Source organism: Poromitra crassiceps (assembly GCF_964638095.1).
Source record: "Poromitra crassiceps genome assembly, chromosome: 8".
Classification (NCBI taxonomy): domain Eukaryota; kingdom Metazoa; phylum Chordata; class Actinopteri; order Beryciformes; family Melamphaidae; genus Poromitra; species Poromitra crassiceps.
Genome location: NC_139629.1, coordinates 32,110,784 through 32,129,110, shown reverse-complemented (window position 1 = coordinate 32,129,110; position 18,327 = coordinate 32,110,784). Strand labels below are relative to the sequence as shown.

General features: G+C 45.3%; 1 protein-coding gene across 1 annotated transcript in view; it reads right to left on the bottom strand.

The window, feature by feature from the left end:
* wdr7 (WD repeat domain 7) overlaps positions 1 to 18,327 on the bottom strand; it is a 366,561-nt gene that overhangs the window by 291,663 nt on the left and 56,571 nt on the right. The window contains exons 11-14 of the mRNA XM_083642120.1: positions 17,744 to 17,859; positions 16,921 to 17,053; positions 11,701 to 11,921; positions 9,784 to 9,979 (exon numbers count right to left, since the gene is read on the bottom strand). Coding sequence (XP_083498246.1) covers positions 9,784 to 9,979; positions 11,701 to 11,921; positions 16,921 to 17,053; positions 17,744 to 17,859 — 666 coding nt within the window. The remainder of the gene's footprint in view (positions 1 to 9,783; positions 9,980 to 11,700; positions 11,922 to 16,920; positions 17,054 to 17,743; positions 17,860 to 18,327) is intronic.

Below are 18,327 nucleotides of genomic sequence, written 5' to 3'. Positions count from 1 at the left end.
GAGATCTGTCCCCAGTGTTTAACGTTATGTGAGGCTGACAGACACCGCTCACAACAGCGCGCAGCAGCAGGGATGGGAGAAACATGGGGTAGAAAGGACTGTGTGCAAAGTAGCCTAATTTATAGACTGACAAACGTAACTGCTCCAAACTATTCTGTGTGGTTAACCTGACATCCCTACCACGCTTGCATTGGTGACTATCTTGACGGGTGTGACTGAGAGCAGTTCAATTAAAACTCCGGACCGTGAGGACTGCTGAGCAGCTCTGGAGTCTGTTTTTTGTTTTTTTACACGGTGTAACCGGTAACACCGGTGCTGACATGTGTTGATTACGCAGTGGGAAAATGTCAACACCGTGGCATCCCTAGCCAGTATCACAGCCTCTAGAGAGACTTTACAGCGGGGAGAATGGACAAGTAGCAGCATGCGTACATGAGAGAGAGCCGCCCCGCGTAACGTACTTACCCTAGTTAAAGTGAAAATTAAATTTAAAATTTAAAATTTTAATAAAAAAAAAAAAAAAACGATTTTACGATTTTCATTTTTTTAACATCGTCCTAACTAATTAATTTGATTACGATTCAAAATCGATTAATCGCACAGCCCTAGATCCTATACAGTGTTTCCCACAGGATTTTGAGTATTTGTGGTGGGGGACTGCAGACCCCCTAGTGGGGTGCGGGGGCATGCCCCCCGCAAGATTTTTTTTAAACATTTTAAAGTAAAATGCATGAATTTGGTGTATTTTGAGAAAGCTTAAGGCTAGATCTATGAAGAACATGTCATCATTACTGTGCTGTGGGTTTACAATGACAAACTAAATTTATCCCTATAGGTCAGGGATACTCAACTTGCTTTGCCACTTTCGTGAAATGATAGAAGGCGAGGGGGGCCAGTTAATAAACAAACAATATACATTTTTCTGTAGCGGATTGTAGGTTTTTGGGGTGTCAGCCAGAGTTTAGGCTGACAATGTTGTGCACACCGGATAGTTAGTAGTTAGGTTAAGTTAGTTAGGTTAAGTACATACATAAGTGCCTGGGTAGCGAGCAGATGGGCGGTATTTGACAATTTAGCAGCTAAATCATAGATTATTGAAAGATATTCCATATTCCAGACTGAAATGCTATAACAGAAGTATTGGCCAGAATGACATGAACATTTATTGGACACTTATTCAGCGGGTATCTTGCATGTTGCGTTCAGGTGCACTGTAAAAAAAAAACATTTTTTTTTTTTTTTTTGGTCAACATGTTTTTGTGGTGGTCAAAATCCTTTTGTGGCGGCCCGCCACAAATTCCTTTATGTATGGGAAACACTGCTATATCTGCAAGCATCTCTGAATATAGACAGGTTCAACTTGACAACAGAAACATTCTAGCTATCTTCCTGTTGCAGTGTAGACAGTGAGTATATGAAAATAGCTGACAGGAAATAAGCTAGGTTTCAAACGGTTCCCAGCTAAGGGAACACAGCTAACTAAGCAGCACAAAGCAAACCCCTAATAAGCACTGAAGATAAGTGGGAAAAGATGATCTACATATTGAGGAAGTCCTCTCAGACGTCATGACCTCCTGCCTGAAGACGTATCATAACAGTCAGTCAGTAACATTCAGGTTCATAGGGCTAGTCCCTGTGCTCCCTGTGGTCAGTAACATTCAGGTTCATAGGGCTAGTCCCTGTGGTCAGTAACATTCAGGTTCATAGGGCTAGTCCCTGTGGTCCCTGTGGTCAGTAACATTCAGATTCATAGGGCTAGTCCCTGTGCTCCCTGTGGTCAGTAACATTCAGGTTCATAGGGCTAGTCCCTGTGCTCCCTGTGGTCAGTAACATTCAGGTTCATAGGGCTAGTCCCTGTGGTCAGTAACATTCAGATTCATAGGGCTAGTCCCTGTGCTCCCTGTGCTCAGTAACATTCAGATTCATAGGGCTAGTCCCTGTGCTCCCTGTGGTCAGTAACATTCAGGTTCATAGGGCTAGTCCCTGTGCTCCCTGTGGTCAGTAACATTCAGGTTCATAGGGCTAGTCCCTGTGGTTAGTAACATTCAGGTTCATAGGGCTAGTCCCTGTGGTCAGTAACATTCAGATTCATAGGGCTAGTCCCTGTGCTCCCTGTGGTCAGTAACATTCAGGTTCATAGGGCTAGTCCCTGTGGTCCCTGTGGTCAGTAACATTCAGGTTCATAGGGCTAGTCCCTGTGGTCCCTGTGGTCAGTAACATTCAGATTCATAGGGCTAGTCCCTGTGCTCCCTGTGGTCAGTAACATTCAGGTTCATAGGGCTAGTCCCTGTGGTCAGTAACATTCAGATTCATAGGGCTAGTCCCTGTGCTCCCTGTGGTCAGTAACATTCAGGTTCATAGGGCTAGTCCCTGTGGTCAGTAACATTCAGATTCATAGGGCTAGTCCCTGTGCTCCCTGTGGTCAGTAACATTCAGGTTCATAGGGCTAGTCCCTGTGGTCAGTAACATTCAGATTCATAGGGCTAGTCCCTGTGCTCCCTGTGGTCAGTAACATTCAGATTCATAGGGCTAGTCCCTGTGCTCCTTGTGGTCAGTAACATTCAGGTTCATAGGGCTAGTCCCTGTGGTCAGTAACATTCAGATTCATAGGGCTAGTCCCTGTGCTCCCTGTGGTCAGTAACATTCAGGTTCATAGGGCTAGTCCCTGTGGTCAGTAACATTCAGATTCATAGGGCTAGTCCCTGTGCTCCCTGTGGTCAGTAACATTCAGGTTCATAGGGCTAGTCCCTGTGGTCAGTAACATTCAGGTTCATAGGGCTAGTACCTGTGGTCAGTAACATTCAGATTCATAGGGCTAGTCCCTGTGCTCCCTGTGGTCAGTAACATTCAGGTTCATAGGGCTAGTCCCTGTGGTCACTGGTCAGTAACATTCAGGTTCATAGGGCTAGTCCCTGTGCTCCCTGTGGTCAGTAACATTCAGGTTCATAGGGCTAGTCCCTGTGGTCAGTAACATTCAGGTTCATAGGGCTAGTCCCTGTAGGGCTAGTCCCTGTGGTCAAGCAAGAAAGGGTACTGGACTCAGACTGCCCCCCCCCCCCCACACACACACACACACCAATACAAAATGACTATCTGAAGGCAGAGAGCGCAAAATAAATGTTTCTAGTACTCAGCACGCTCGTTTCATCTCAGCCTCCCTCTGTCTATATTCTCTCTCCAAATCGTTCCCTCGCTCTCTCTCCTTATCCCTTTCTATCAAACTCTCTCTCTCTCTCTCTCTCCTTATCCCTTTCTATCAAACTCTCTCTCTCTCTCTCTCTCCTTATCCCTTTCTATCAAACTCTCTCTCTCTCTCTCTCTCCGTATCCCTTTCTATCAAACTCTCTCTCTCTCTCTCTTCCATCTCCAGTAGATCAGTCTCCGTCTAGAATCACCCTCTGTCTCTTGACTCTGCTCCATTTCTCACTGCAACCATTTTCTCTCTTTACACAAATGGGGTGAGAGGGTGAGTGAGCGAACGAGCAAGAGAAAGAGAGAGAGAGCGAGAGAGAGACATTAGTGTCTGATATTGAGTGAGAGGAGAAGTGGCACTTTTCCAAAAGGGCTGAGACAATACTCAATACACAGCTAAAGAGGCATAGGACCCCATTATACCTGTGTGTGTGTGTGTGTGTGTGTGTGTGTGTGTGTGTGTGTGTGTGTGTGTGTGTGTGGAAGGGCCTGTGAGCCATCGCCCTATTACATGTCCAACGCCTGAGTACACACACACACCTTCCTTAATTTCACACTTAGCTACCCTGCAATCTCCCAACACTACATCTCATTCAGGTCCCCACCACACGCACATGCACATGCACATGCACACGCACACACACACATGCACGCACGCACGCAGGCACACACACACACACACACACACACACACACAGGTCCACCGGCTAGCTATCCTTCGAGCTAACTGGCGTTGCTGCTGTGCCATGCATTATTACTACAGATTAGGTTGTCGGTGTAATTCTACACCGAGGCTAGAGGGCGCTGTGGACTAAATAAATTATCGTCCACTGCTTTAGTTACAAACAATAAAAAGGATAAGTCTGCTAATTGTCACCCACCAAAGGGAGGGAGAATCGATCTGCCTCTGTCCAGTATGTATCTACAGTAGATGTAGGTATGTATCTACAGTAGATGTAGGTATGTATCTACAGTAGATGTAGGTATGTATCTACAGTAGATGTAGGTATGTATCTACAGTAGATGTAGGTATGTATCTACAGTAGATGTAGGTATGTATCTACAGTAGATGTAGGTATGTATCTACAGTAGATGTAGGTATGTATCTACAGTAGATGTAGGTATGTATCTACAGTAGATGTAGGTATGTATCTACAGTAGATGTAGGTATGTATCTACAGTAGATGTAGGTATGTATCTACAGTAGATGTAGGTATGTATCTACAGTAGATGTAGGTATGTATCTACAGTAGATGTAGGTATGTATCTACAGTAGATGTAGGTATGTATCTACAGTAGATGTAGGTATGTATCTACAGTAGATGTAGGTATGTATCTACAGTAGATGTAGGTATGTATCTACAGTAGATGTAGGTATGTATCTACAGTAGATGTAGGTATGTATCTACAATAGATGTAGGTATGTATCTACAGTAGATGTATGGTATGTATCTACAGTAGATATAGGTATGTATCTACAGTAGATGTAGGTATGTATCTACAGTAGATGTAGGTATGTATCTACAGTAGATGTAGGTATGTATCTACAGTAGATGTAGGTATGTATCTACAGTAGATGCATGTATGTATCTACAGTAGATGTAGGTATGTATCTACAGTAGATGTAGGTATGTATCTACAGTAGATGTAGGTATGTATCTACAGTAGATGTAGGTATGTATCTACAGTAGATGCATGTATGTATCTATGATTTTTTTTTTTTTTTTTACAGTGCACCTGAACGCAACATACAAGATACCCGCTGAATAAGTGTCCAAATGTTCATGTCATTCTGGCCAATACTCCACTTCTGTTATAACATTTCAGTCTGGAATATGGAATATCTTTCAATAATCTTTATGACTAAAAGGCTAAACGTAATCTCATGTGTAAGAAATTACTGTTCTACATTGAAGTAAAAAATGTAAATAATTAACTTGTTGGTTTTGGATTTATTTAGCTTCAAGAGTGCATTTGTGTTCGTGTGACCCTCAACACAGGCTTTGAGAATCCCGGGCCACTTACTGATACTTATGCTTAATTTAACCCACTCATATTCTGGTTTATTTCAAGAAAAACATTTTGGCTAGTGGAAATTCTAATTGGCTGGTAACTTCTAGCAGCCATATTGGCAGGTGGCCAAAAAAGCTAATTTCAAGCCCTGCAGGGAGAGCAAGTGGTGACATAGGAGTGAATGAGAAAAGGATCAAATATTGGTGTTTAAGACTGAAGAATGACATCACAACTGTTAATTTAAAATGAGTTATTCCTCTAAACCTGACTTCAAATGCCCAAAAAAATTTCCGCACCAGCGCCATTCGGCCCACAAACCTCAGCAAAATCTTGCCCTCTGGTGGCGAGGACATTTTTTTGTGGTCCTCTCTATCATCAAAGTTCCTGGGTTACGGCATGACAATATTTGTTCGGGATTATTTCAATTGTCACACTCATGGATACATATTTGAGGTTTGTTTATTAATTGGGAAAAGGACCACTGGAACAAACGCCGCGAATATGATCCGGCTACTTTTTCAATCTGACTGGCTCCTCAAAAGTTTGGGGAACTGTCTGATTTAAAATGAGATATTCCTCTAAATTGGGCTTCAAATGGCCAAAATTTTCTGCCGCCGCAGCATCCGTGGACCAGATGTGATATCCTTTCATGGGGCCCAAAATCCCTGGCTACGGCCCTGTGTACAGTAGATGCATCCATTTACAGTACATTAGTATAGGTCCCGCCTCCGCCGTAGTGGATGGGACATGAGCCAAACTAAACAATCAAAGTACAGGCCAAATAATTGTTTCCCAAAGATGGTTTATATCATTTTAGGTAGTTCTTATCATGCTAATGTATGTTTAAGTGTTATCAAATAAAGGTATTAAAGTATGTTTTTCTTCTTGTATGTTAATTTTTTTTTAATAAGAAAAAAGAATGGATAGAAAAAAGAAAGTATGTGATTGACAGCTGTGACAGCCAGTCTCAAGCAGTCACTGGCAGCTCCTCTCATGACAGCCCTGCGTACTTGTGTTCGGCAATAACAACAAGTTGGATAACATTAGGACCATTGACTCTATGGTTAGGACGTTCGAGCTAACGTTATTTTTACTACAGTTTCTGCTACAATTTGATGTGTGATCAGTACCGCAATAAAAACAAGATGGCTTGGAGAAAAGTGTGTGAGGAAGTAACGTTAGAAGAACTGAAGTGGTAAGTTCAGAAAATATGTGTTTTACTCCAGCAAACATGATTGGTTCTAAGGTTACTTCGCTATGCAGGGGAAAGGCTGCTTAGCACACCCGCTAACACTGAGGTTAGAAGGCTAAGGAGGTTAGCTATATGACAACGTTACGTTGCCCAGCTGAGCAGCTCATAGTCTGGCTGCTAGCAGCTGAGATGACCGGCTGCCACCCGGTTCCTCAATCTTAAAAGCAAAAGCCGAGCGCACAGAGCAACACCTGCTCCATGATCACTCTGGTGCCCATAACCGTCTCAGCTCCAGGAACACTTTCTTGGACACCACTGACGTATTGAAGAGCAGCAGCCCAGCTGATGCAGGAGAATGGCTCAATCAGTGGAACAGCTTGCGCAGCCAGTCAACCCAATGGATGGAGAGGGCCATCATTCCAAATGAATGCCTCGCTACTGGCCATGACCAACCTTGGGCTGTCTGGAAGACCCTAAACCACCTGCAGGTCAGGGAGGGACGCTGCAATGCGTCCATGAAGAAATGAAAAATGGCTCAGCTCAGATGCATGTGTGTGTGTGGCGACCTCCAAACCATGGAACATGTCATGTAATTTTGCATTTTTAAATCAATTTAAATAAATCACCGGACAGTGGGGGTCGCGGACCCCAAAAAATTATTTTCTTGGGGGGTTGCGACTCAAAAAGGTTGAGAACCACTGATATAGACGATGGCCGGACACGAGGAAGAAGAGACCTTCCCCGCTCGGCATACGAACAATCGATAACGTTAGCTGGAACAATAGACACATATTTTCAGAACTTACAAGATAGTCCAACTGCCTGCCAATCCCAGTATCCCAGGGGATGTGTTTCATAATGTAACTACATGGGGCCCACACAAGTTAGCACACAACCATGATATACCAGCTCAGTGGCCTTGTGGTTTGAGTGTCCGCCCTGAGACTGGGAGGTCGTGAGTTCGATCCCTGGCTGAGTCATACCAAAGTCTATAAAAATGGGACCCATTGCCTCCCTGCTTGGCACTCAGCATCAAAGGGTTGGAATTGGGGGGTTAAATCACCATGTGATTCCCGAGCGCGACGCTGCTGCTGCTCACCGCTCCCCCAGGGGATGGGTCAAATGCGGATTACAAATATCGCACACTCACTCAGGTGTGTGACAATCAGTGGGACTTTACCTTTACCTTTATCAGACAGCCTTCAGCTAACGTTTGCCTTTGGAGCATTGACACTTGGAGTCACACAAACAGACTGGAGGTTTTATTTGATGATGAGTGGGGATGTTGCTCACAAGCTTTCTCTTCTCGTAGATGTTGTAACGATATACAAAAGATAATTCAATCTAATCTGTTAAGCCATCCGTTTGTTCCAAAAAGAATTAACATTAAATCATAATGTTGATCAAAATGCTAGCTACGGCAGGAGACATTAGCTAATCACCACAGAGCTGCAAAAGCTCAGTTCATCGATATTTCCCTGTATGACAACGTTGCCCAGCTGAGCAGCTCGGAGTTTGGTTGCTAGCAGCTGAGATGACTGGCTGGTCCTGGCTCGTCAATCTCTGACAACGAAAATCAGATTTCCATACAGGCGTCATTGTGATCAACTGACCTCATAGGTTGAGGCGATGTCTCGTCATAGACGCTGGGTCAGCTGGCTCAGCCTGGCTGGGGGCGGGGTCAGGGTGGGGTAAAAACCCCCGTTCTATCCATTCAGCAAAATTAGAATTTAGCTGCTAGCCCAGCCCAGGCAGACACGATCGGGGATTTAACCACCGCAGTAAACGCACATCTGAGCAGACGTCTTGTGTTCTGCTCTAGAACCCCCAAACCTGTAGTTTAGAGCCGCAGCACCGTCTTTTGGTGAGTCAGTCCATGAGATATATGGACGGTTTTACCCCACTCGCGCGCCAGCTGTTTAACATTTTGTGGGCGTTCCTTGCCACACATGCCGACTGTCTCTATAGTGGGAATCTACATTGTTACTTTGGACCAGTCAAAAATGATTAGAACTTAAAGTGCCATATTTACAGAGCTAGAGCATTGACTGTATATAAATACACTACGAAAAGCTGGAACCAGCAGCTACGTCAAAAGTTCAGAGGGGGTCGGGAACCTGAGACTCCGGTCCCATCCACCGGTCACTACTGCGCAAACTCTGGTCCCAAAATGGCGCAGAAGCTGGGGTATTTTGGCCTCAATATAGAGAGGCAAAGTGAACGTCACTTCCTGCTTCAACACTGTACCAGAGACTTTCTTCCGCAATTTATTTTCCCATAGACATTTCGTAAAATGCTTATGAAAATAGTTTTACTTGGTAAAACCAAAAAAACTTTTTAAAAAAATGCGGGTTTAAAGAAAATCTTTTTGTGTGTATGTTTTTTTTTTGTTTAGTTTTGGTCCGAGGGAAATGTTGTATGGTCTCTCCCTATTCTAAATATAGCTTAACCGTTGGGTTTGACCAAGTTTGGTTTGACCATGCCAAATTAACATTGGCACCTCATGGCACAACGGGATAGGGTTCACTGCCATTCCGATTTTTTCCAGCGCTGGTACAGGGAGAAAGCAGGAAGTGCCATTTCACTTTGGCTCTCTATAGCATACCAGTAGAAGGTGGAGATCTGGGAGTCCATATTTATAAAGGTCAGGGAGGCCATGTTAAAATGCCCGGCTTTACGACAGGATTAAACATGTTTATAGCACAGTTTCGGTCTCTATAGACGGTTTTTCACCAGAGCACAACCCCACAGCACTTCCTTTTTCTCAGCATTCAGCAAACTGCATCAATATTCACTCGACATTGTTACTTTTGTTTTCGCTGCTCAGCTGTATAGACGGTTTTCACGGAATGGTCAGTCCTGCACTTGAATGTTTTTTTTTTCTTTTATGTCCATGGCAAACACTGCGACAGGAAGTGAGCGGGGGTTCAATTTAGAATGTTTTTGTTGTCAAGTTAAAACCGTCTCGTTTAGAGTCAAATAGATGTGTCGTGCAGCTTGTCGTTCACGGACCAATAGCAGGTGGAGCTGCGGCTCTGAGAAAGCCCTGCTCTCGTGCCATCTCGCGCGAGTTGCGCAAGAACTCCAAGATGGCGACGGCCACACTAGGCTTCAAAACTTGAGTCCCTAAACCAATGGGTGACAGTCTATGGTCTGTAGTCAGCTGTAACCAATCTGAAGCCAGGTAACACTATTCTGTAATCAGCTCAGCCAATAAGAAGTAACGTATCAAAAGTAAAGTCAGTCCTGGTTTGGTCTACTGCCTGATTTTCAATTGAGAGATTACTTAAATGAGACAACGAAACAAATCGAGCTATTATACGTCAAGATGCTTGAACTATTACAGGTGAGATGATGACCTCACTGATGACCTCATGATCTCTCACCTGTGTCCATCTGCCAGACATAGACGGAGCCATCGGAGCAGCCCACCACCAGGTAGTCATCAGCCGGGCGCCACTTGATGACCTGGATGGGGAAGAGGTGGCGCGACGCCAGCATGATGCACTTCCTCTCCCTCAGACTCAGCAGCCCCACCGAGTGGTCGCTCGCCACCGAGCACACGCAGTGCTGCACCCGCGTCTGAGACAGGACAGAGAGAGAGAGAGAGAGAGAGAGGGTTACAACCTGGCAGAAACAAAGCAGGCTTTCCCAACATCAGTGATGAGCAACTGTGATTGCCCAACTGTGATGTCGACAGTTGTGATGTCATCAGTGATGTCATTCGAGCAACTGTGATGTAGTATAAGCCGATGGCGCACAGTTGCACGATGGCGCCTAGGTGGGTGGGCGGTGTCTGTCTGCCTGTCTGTCAGTCATGATTTTGGGAGCCTGCAGACCATGGCGCATCATCTCCACCCTAGATTCCTAGTAGTAAAAACACCACACAATTTAAAACAAGTGAAAACTACGTTTTCCCAAAAGCATCAAAAGCTAAATGACCAACTGTCAAAGTAAATATACATCATTGTCATGATAGAGCAATAACGTGTGACTTATTCATAGTCTTTCTTCAATAGGAGGTGGACTGTTCAGTGATACGCTGCAGGACCTGAGCTGTAGGTCTGTTAGCAGGCTCTGTGTTAATGCTGCAGGACCTGAGCTGTAGGTCTGTTAGCAGGCTCTGTGTTAACCACATACAGCCCATATTTCTAGCCTACTTAGCTCTTCTTACATTTTGATCATTCTTTTAATTTGATCGTTTAATTTGAGTCATTTTTTCAGTCATTCATTTGCAGCCTTGTAAATTCAAGCTCACCTGTACATATCAAAATAACATCCTCACTTTGTGCACTAATCTGTGGCTCATCCTGGCTATTCTGCCTCTGGCTGCCGTCCACGATAATATACATGAAATAGCCTAAGTTGCTGTCATTACTACAGCCATGTGTAACGCAGGCCACCATCACTAAGTTGTAATAGATGCTAACGCAACAGAAACGGTCATAGCTATCTGTTGTCTTTAAGCTCGATAAACACACATCATATTTGACCGACCAGAATTTCTCCCATTTGTTCGGCACATTGCAATCTTCTAGTACAGGGGTTTTCAAAGTCTGAGACTGTGGGCCTCCCCTATGACCTAATAACTCATATTTTTTCCCCGATTCACTGAGCCTCCCTTGAAACTGTTTGTTGCCAACTTCCATGACTGGAAGTTGGAAACCCTCATTACTGTTTTTCTTGTTTACCCTGCCTTTTTGACACAAAATGGCCCCCGTGAAAAGGGTCTATAGCGTGATCCTCCCACATGCTACGTCCTGCCGGTGAAGCTCCCCAGGTGAAGAGAAGCGGCTGGCAAATGCACATGTATCGGAGGAAGCAGGTGTGTGTCTACGCCTCTCCCCACATCAGCAGAGGGGAGATGTCAGCAGGGGGAATTGGCCAAGAACAATTGGGCAGAAAATGGGGGGGGGAACCTGTTTGGAGCCCCCGTGGGGACACATTGAAAAGCCCTGCTCTAGGACACGTTGACGCGGAAAGGCTGGGACAGACAGACAGACAGACAGACAGACAGACAGACAGGCAGACAGACAGACAGACAGACAGACAGGCAAACAGACAGACAGAAAGACAGACAGACAGACAGACAGACAGGCAAACAGACAGACAGAAAGACAGACAGACAGACAGACAGACAGACAGACAGACAGACAGACAGAAAGACAGACAGACAGACAGACAGGCAAACAGACAGACAGAAAGACAGACAGACAGACAGACAGACAGACAGACAGACAGACAGGCAAACAGACAGACAGACAGACAGACAGACAGAAAGACAGACAGACAGACAGACTCACGCTGCAGTTGTCAGGCGGCACGATGAGCTGGCTGATCTCTCCTCCATGGACGCAGAAGACGTGTTTCATCTCGCCGGTGAAGATGTCCCACACGATGACGGAGAAGTCCACGCCTCCAGACACCAGGGGGCGCTGGTCGTACCGCGGGGACAGCTGGTAGGGGTACAGCACGCAGGTCACCTTGTTACGGTGGCCCCGCAGCGTGCGGTGGGGGGGCCAGCCTGCACACAGACAGGAGACAGACAGGTTAGAGACAGACAGGGTGCGGTGGGGGGGCCAGCCTGCACACAGACAGGAGACAGACAGGTTAGAGACAGACAGTGGGCCAGCCTGGAGAGAGAGATAGGAGAGATCCGTTAGGACGGATATAGACGCTTTTAAATTGACAACATCAACATTCTAAATTCTAAATTCTAAATTGCCCCTAGCTTACTTCCTCTTGGAGTGTTTGCTAATACAACAGCCGACAGGAAATAAGCAGGCTTTCAAATTAAGCACTAAGCCCCAAGAGGCCATGGCAGAGTCCTGCGCGGGTCTGATTTTCAAGACCCGGTTCCGCCCGGGCCCGCAACGTGCAATACCGACCCCGCTCCGCGAACCCGCTCATATGATCAATCAGTACCGCAACCCACCCCGCCCCGCAGACATGAGACCCGCGCCCCGCTCCGCTTCCGCATATATACATTTCTTTGAAGTGAACACAACCAAAGTAACTGCGATCGTTTCACAATTCACACAGGAAGCGAATAGCGGCCTTTTCTGGCCGAGTCACTGACGAGAGCCAACAACGGTGGTCGGTGCAGTCGGACTCGGCAGGCATTGCATAACGTTATTTACAATTAAGCACATTGACGGTGTTTTGTCACTGGTGCCAGTGCCAGCCAGGGCCAGGCAGCAGCTAAAGGAAACATGCTAGCCTTGCTGGCGCTAGCTGTCATGCAATGCAACAAGCTAGCTAGCATAGGTCTAGGTCTAAGATACTGAACGAAATGTACTACTGAACTGAAGTCAGTCAGTGACCTACCTGTCTCTTGTGCCTGCCCTGCCCTGAGTGACGACCTGACCACTGACCCCCCCCTCCAATAAACAAGCCAATACTGCCACTCAGCCGCCAGGATTTGCAACTGCAGTATTTTCTCTGAGTCTGACTGATTGTGACAAAGACGTCAGGTCGTCAGACTCAGACAAAACATGAAGTTACACACTGACTGAATTATTATCGTTATATAAAAAGTAAATAAAAATACATATATTATACAACACCCGCGACCCGGGCCGCATGTTGTTTATTCTACCCAGATCCGAACCCGCGAATAAAATGAAGACAAAATAACACCCGCCCCCCGCATTTTTTTGCGGGTACCCGGCAGGGCCCCGCGGAACCCCGACCCGATGCAGGACTCTGGGCCATGGTTTACAGTGATTTTACAACGGCTAAGAGCGGTTTACGGCACGCCACATCTACTACTGCACGTGTAGTCACTACGGTTAGCTTTAATTACTACTGCATGTGTAGTCACTACAGTTAGCTTTAATTACTACTGCACGTGTAGTCACTACGGTTAGCTTTAATTACTACTGCACGTGTAGTCACTACGGTTAGCTTTAATTACTACTGCACGTGTAGTCACTACGGTTAGCTTTAATTACTACTGCACGTGTAGTCACTACGGTTAGCTTTAATTACTACTGCACGTGTAGTCACTACGGTTAGCTTTAATTACTACTGCACGTCTAGTCACTACGGTTAGCTTTAATTACTACTGCACGTGTAGTCACTACGGTTAGCTTTAATTACTACTGCACGTGTAGTCACTACGGTTAGCTTTAATTACTACTGCACGTGTAGTCACTACGGTTAGCTTTAATTACTACTGCACGTGTAGTCACTACGGTGAGCTTTAATTACTACTGCACGTGTAGTCACTACGGTTAGCTTTAATTACTACTGCACGTGTAGTCACTACGGTTAGCTTTAATTACTACTGCACGTGTAGTCACTACGGTTAGCTTTAATTACTACTGCACGTGTAGTCACTACAGTTAGCTGTAATTACTACTGCACGTGTAGTCACTACAGTTAGCTTTAATTACTACTGCACGTGTAGTCACTACAGTTAGCTTTAATTACTACTGCACGTGTAGTCACTACGGTTAGCTTTAATTACTACTGCACGTGTAGTCACTACGGTTAGCTTGAATTACTACTGCACATGTAGTCACTAGGGTTACCTTTAATTACTACTGCACGTGTAGTCACTACGGTTAGCTTTAATTACTACTGCACGTGTAGTCACTACGGTTAGCTTTAATTACTACTGCACGTGTAGTCACTACGGTTAGCTTTAATTACTACTGCACGTGTAGTCACTACAGTTAGCTTTAATTACTACTGCACGTGTAGTCACTACGGTTAGCTTTAATTACTACTGCACGTGTAGTCACTACGGTTAGCACGTGTAGTCACTACGGTTAGCTTTAATTACTACTGCACGTGTAGTCACTACGGTTAGCTTGAATTACTACTGCACGTGTAGTCACTACAGTTAGCTTTAATTACTACTGCACGTGTAGTCACTACAGTTAGCTTTAATTACTACTGCACGTGTAGTCACTACAGTTAGCTTTAACACTTTGAGTGCCACGGCCCTTGGGCAAAAGGTGCTGTACTGTGCCACATAGGCCGCAATGCATTTTAAAACAGTCATATAATTTCTTTAATAATTACTATGTAAACACTGAACACGCACAAATAACGATGAGACTCTCTTCTATCACCTGCAAAAAAAAGTTTATTGATCCCATTTTCCGTTCTTTAGTTATGAGCCGGAGAATATAGCTTGATTAGACCAAAAACAGCCCTTTTTTTCTACGAGCTGAGATAATGACCCTTTTGTGAAAGGAAGCATTTTAAGCACATCATTGACTCATTGCTAATATTTTCTGATGTAATGCTGCAGCTGCCTGGGTCTGTTGTATGCTGTAGTGTCCTGCGTGCCCCACCTCCCCCCCTCCTCCTCCTCCCCCCCCCGTTGTGGGAGGAGTGTCTCTCTGCTCTGCTCGGCTCTGCTGTGAGTGCGTTTGCTCTGCGTGTGCTCAGCAGTGAAAAGTCCGCTAGTCCAGCTTTTTTACACCCGCGTGTATGTCACCATGCTTCCAGTTGAGAACTCCACGGCTGATCATGCGAATGGGCTGTTGCAGCGGACACGAGGTGCTCAATTGTGACAGCAGATTGGCTGCTGCAGGGGCACAGCTACGTTATGCTTCAATGAAGCAGCTGCATACGGACGGATGCGATGCGATTTCCTCTTCCCAAACGACTTCTTCTGTGTGTTTTACTCTATGGTTTTACTCCACTTTCTCTCATCTGGAGTGCGCTGTCGCCACCTAAGGGTTCTGTAAAATAGGTTAGACACATTCAATAGCTATCATATTGTAAGAGGCGATGTAAGAGGCATAGATCGACACCCCCCCGTCAAAAAAACAATTTCGAGTTACTGACGCCATTTGGCGTCGCTGGCAGCCTACGGTAAATTTCTAATGACGCCATATGGCGTCGCTGGCACTCAATGTGTTAATTACTACTGCACGTGTAGTCACTAGTTAGCTTTAATTACTACTGCACGTGTAGTCACTACAGTTAGCTTTAATTACTACTGCACGTGTAGTCACTACAGTTAGCTTTAATTACTACTGCACGTGTAGTCACTACAGTTAGCTTTAATTACTACTGCACGTGTAGTCACTACAGTTAGCTTTAATTACTACTGCACGTGTAGTCACTACGGTTAGCTTTAATTACTACTGCACGTGTAGTCACTACAGTTAGCTTTAATTACTACTGCACGTGTAGTCACTACGGTTAGCTTTAATTACTACTGCACGTGTAGTCACTACGGTTAGCTTTAATTACTACTGCACGTCTAGTCACTACGGTTAGCTTTAATTACTACTGCACGTGTAGTCACTACGGTGAGCTTTAATTACTACTGCACATGTAGTCACTACAGTTAGCTTTAATTACTACTGCACGTGTAGTCACTACAGTTAGCTTTAATTACTACTGCACGTGTAGTCACTACGGTTAGCTTTAATTACTACTGCACGTCTAGTCACTACGGTTAGCTTTAATTACTACTGCACGTGTAGTCACTACAGTTAGCTTTAATTACTACTGCACGTGTAGTCACTACAGTTAGCTTTAATTACTACTGCACGTGTAGTCACTACAGTTAGCTTTAATTACTACTGCACGTGTAGTCACTACGGTTAGCTTTAATTACTACTGCACGTGTAGTCACTACAGTTAGCTTTAATTACTACTGCACGTGTAGTCACTACGGTTAGCTTTAATTACTACTGCACGTGTAGTCACTACAGTTAGCTTTAATTACTACTGCACGTGTAGTCACTACGGTTAGCTTTAATTACTACTGCACGTGTAGTCACTACAGTTAGCTTTAATTACTACTGCACGTGTAGTCACTACGGTTAGCTTTAATTACTACTGCACGTGTAGTCACTACGGTTAGCACGTGTAGTCACTACGGTTAGCTTTAATTACTACTGCACGTGTAGTCACTACGGTTAGCACGTGTAGTCACTACGGTTAGCTTTAATTACTACTGCACGTGTAGTCACTACAGTTAGTTAATCTCAACAACATCCAATTGCAACAAAATAAGTGTTATAGAGCTCAACAGTCATGTGACTTTCCGTGACGTTTCCAGCCCCGGAAGAGAGTTCCCCATTCATTTTCTCCATAGACATTTAGAAAAATCCTTATATAACGAGTAGGCTGGAACCAACCAAGCCAACCAGTGACCTACTGAATCGTGACTGAGTGACCATAAAGCATTATGGTCGCCCCAGTTTTTATTTTTGCTCCAAGTGAAATTATTTCTGGCTTGGTTGGTCCCAGCCTTAAAACTCGTTATATAAGGATAGTTTTATATGTCAGCATAACATTCATATGATTGCCGACAGACAGACAGACAGACAGGCAGACAGGCAGGCAGACAGACAGACAGGCAGGCAGACAGACAGACAGGCAGACAGCCAGACAGGCAGACAGACAGACAGACAGGCAGACAGACAGACAGACAGTCAGACAGACAGACAGGCAGACAGCCAGACAGGCAGACAGACAGACAGGCAGACAGACAGACAGACAGACAGACAGGCAGGCAGACAGACAGACAGACAGATTTGGGGTCTCACCTCTCCTCAGCATGTGCTCTCCCTGCAGCAGCTGCACGATGGCGGTCTGTGTGGCGGGAACCAGGATGATGCTGCCATCCTCCCTGCCACACACCAGCCGGCCCTGAGACGGGATGTACACGCTGGCTGTCACCTAACACACACACACACACACACACACACACACACACACGATTGACAGCTCAACGTTAAACAACAAGTGATGGAATTTTTTCAGAAGATGAACTGACTAAATCAGCGGTTCCAAACCTTCTCAACCAGCTCATGGCCCACTTGAAAATCTCAGAAATGTTGGCGGCCGTCAACACTCAAAGTACGGATGGCTTTACCGATAATCAACCCACTTTGTATCATATATCATCTCGGTAATATAAGCACATGGGCAGTGTTTTACCTTCTCTCTCCGTTTACCTCATGGAGAAAAATGGCCCTGCTCCTGTCGGCAGAAACTCCGCCCCCACCAGCTGCAAGTCATTCACTCGTTAAGGCTCTCAATGCGGATGTGCGCATACTTAAAAAAATAAAAAATAAAAATAACAGCTGCCCTCGGAGCAGATTCCACATCTCCAACAGAACTTCCGCAGCTCCGTTGTGACGCGTTGTGACGTAAAACGTGTCAGAACGGAGCGCTTTGCCAGAGGAGGAAATGGGAGATCTCTGTGAGGAAAACACAGACAGAGGTAAACACTGCCCATGTGTTTATATTACTGAGATTATTAATGACACAAAGTGGGTTGAGTATTGGTAAAGCCATCCTTTAACAAATAACTGATGACAAATGAAACGTCTTTGGGTTTGGAGGCTGAAGGCAATGCATCCACACCTTGATGGGCTCCTCTCCTCCAGGCATGACGCTCAGCTGGTCAATGATCCCCGCAGACAGAGGGGTCAACTTATCAAACGCCTCCTGGAGACTGATGCTGGAGGACACCTGCAGCTCTGCAGAGAGAAGGAGAGAGAGGGGGAGAGGGAGGGAGAGACACAGAGAGAGAGGGGGAGGGAGAGAGGGGGGGAGGGAGAGAGGGAGGGCGAGGGGGAGAGAAAGGGGGAGATGAGGGAGGGGAGAGAGAGGGGGGAGAGGGAGACGGTTCATGGGGATATTTTCTATATTAGACATTATGTTTGCCTCCAAAAAACAAATTGGAGTCAGTGTATCTGCTTGATCAACATACATTCAAAAGCTGAGTTTTGGAACAGAGAATTAAAAGTAAAGTGTTTATGTTTTGATGATTTATCATGGAGGCAGATATAACCTGCATCCATTTAATCCAGACTGAAGCATATTCCACCACTGTCAACAAGCCAAGACTGAACCATATTCCACTGTCGAAGAAATGGGAAACTCAAGGTGCCATGATGGGTTTTGGCCACTAGATGTCAGAAATGCTCTCTGTTTCACCATCATCT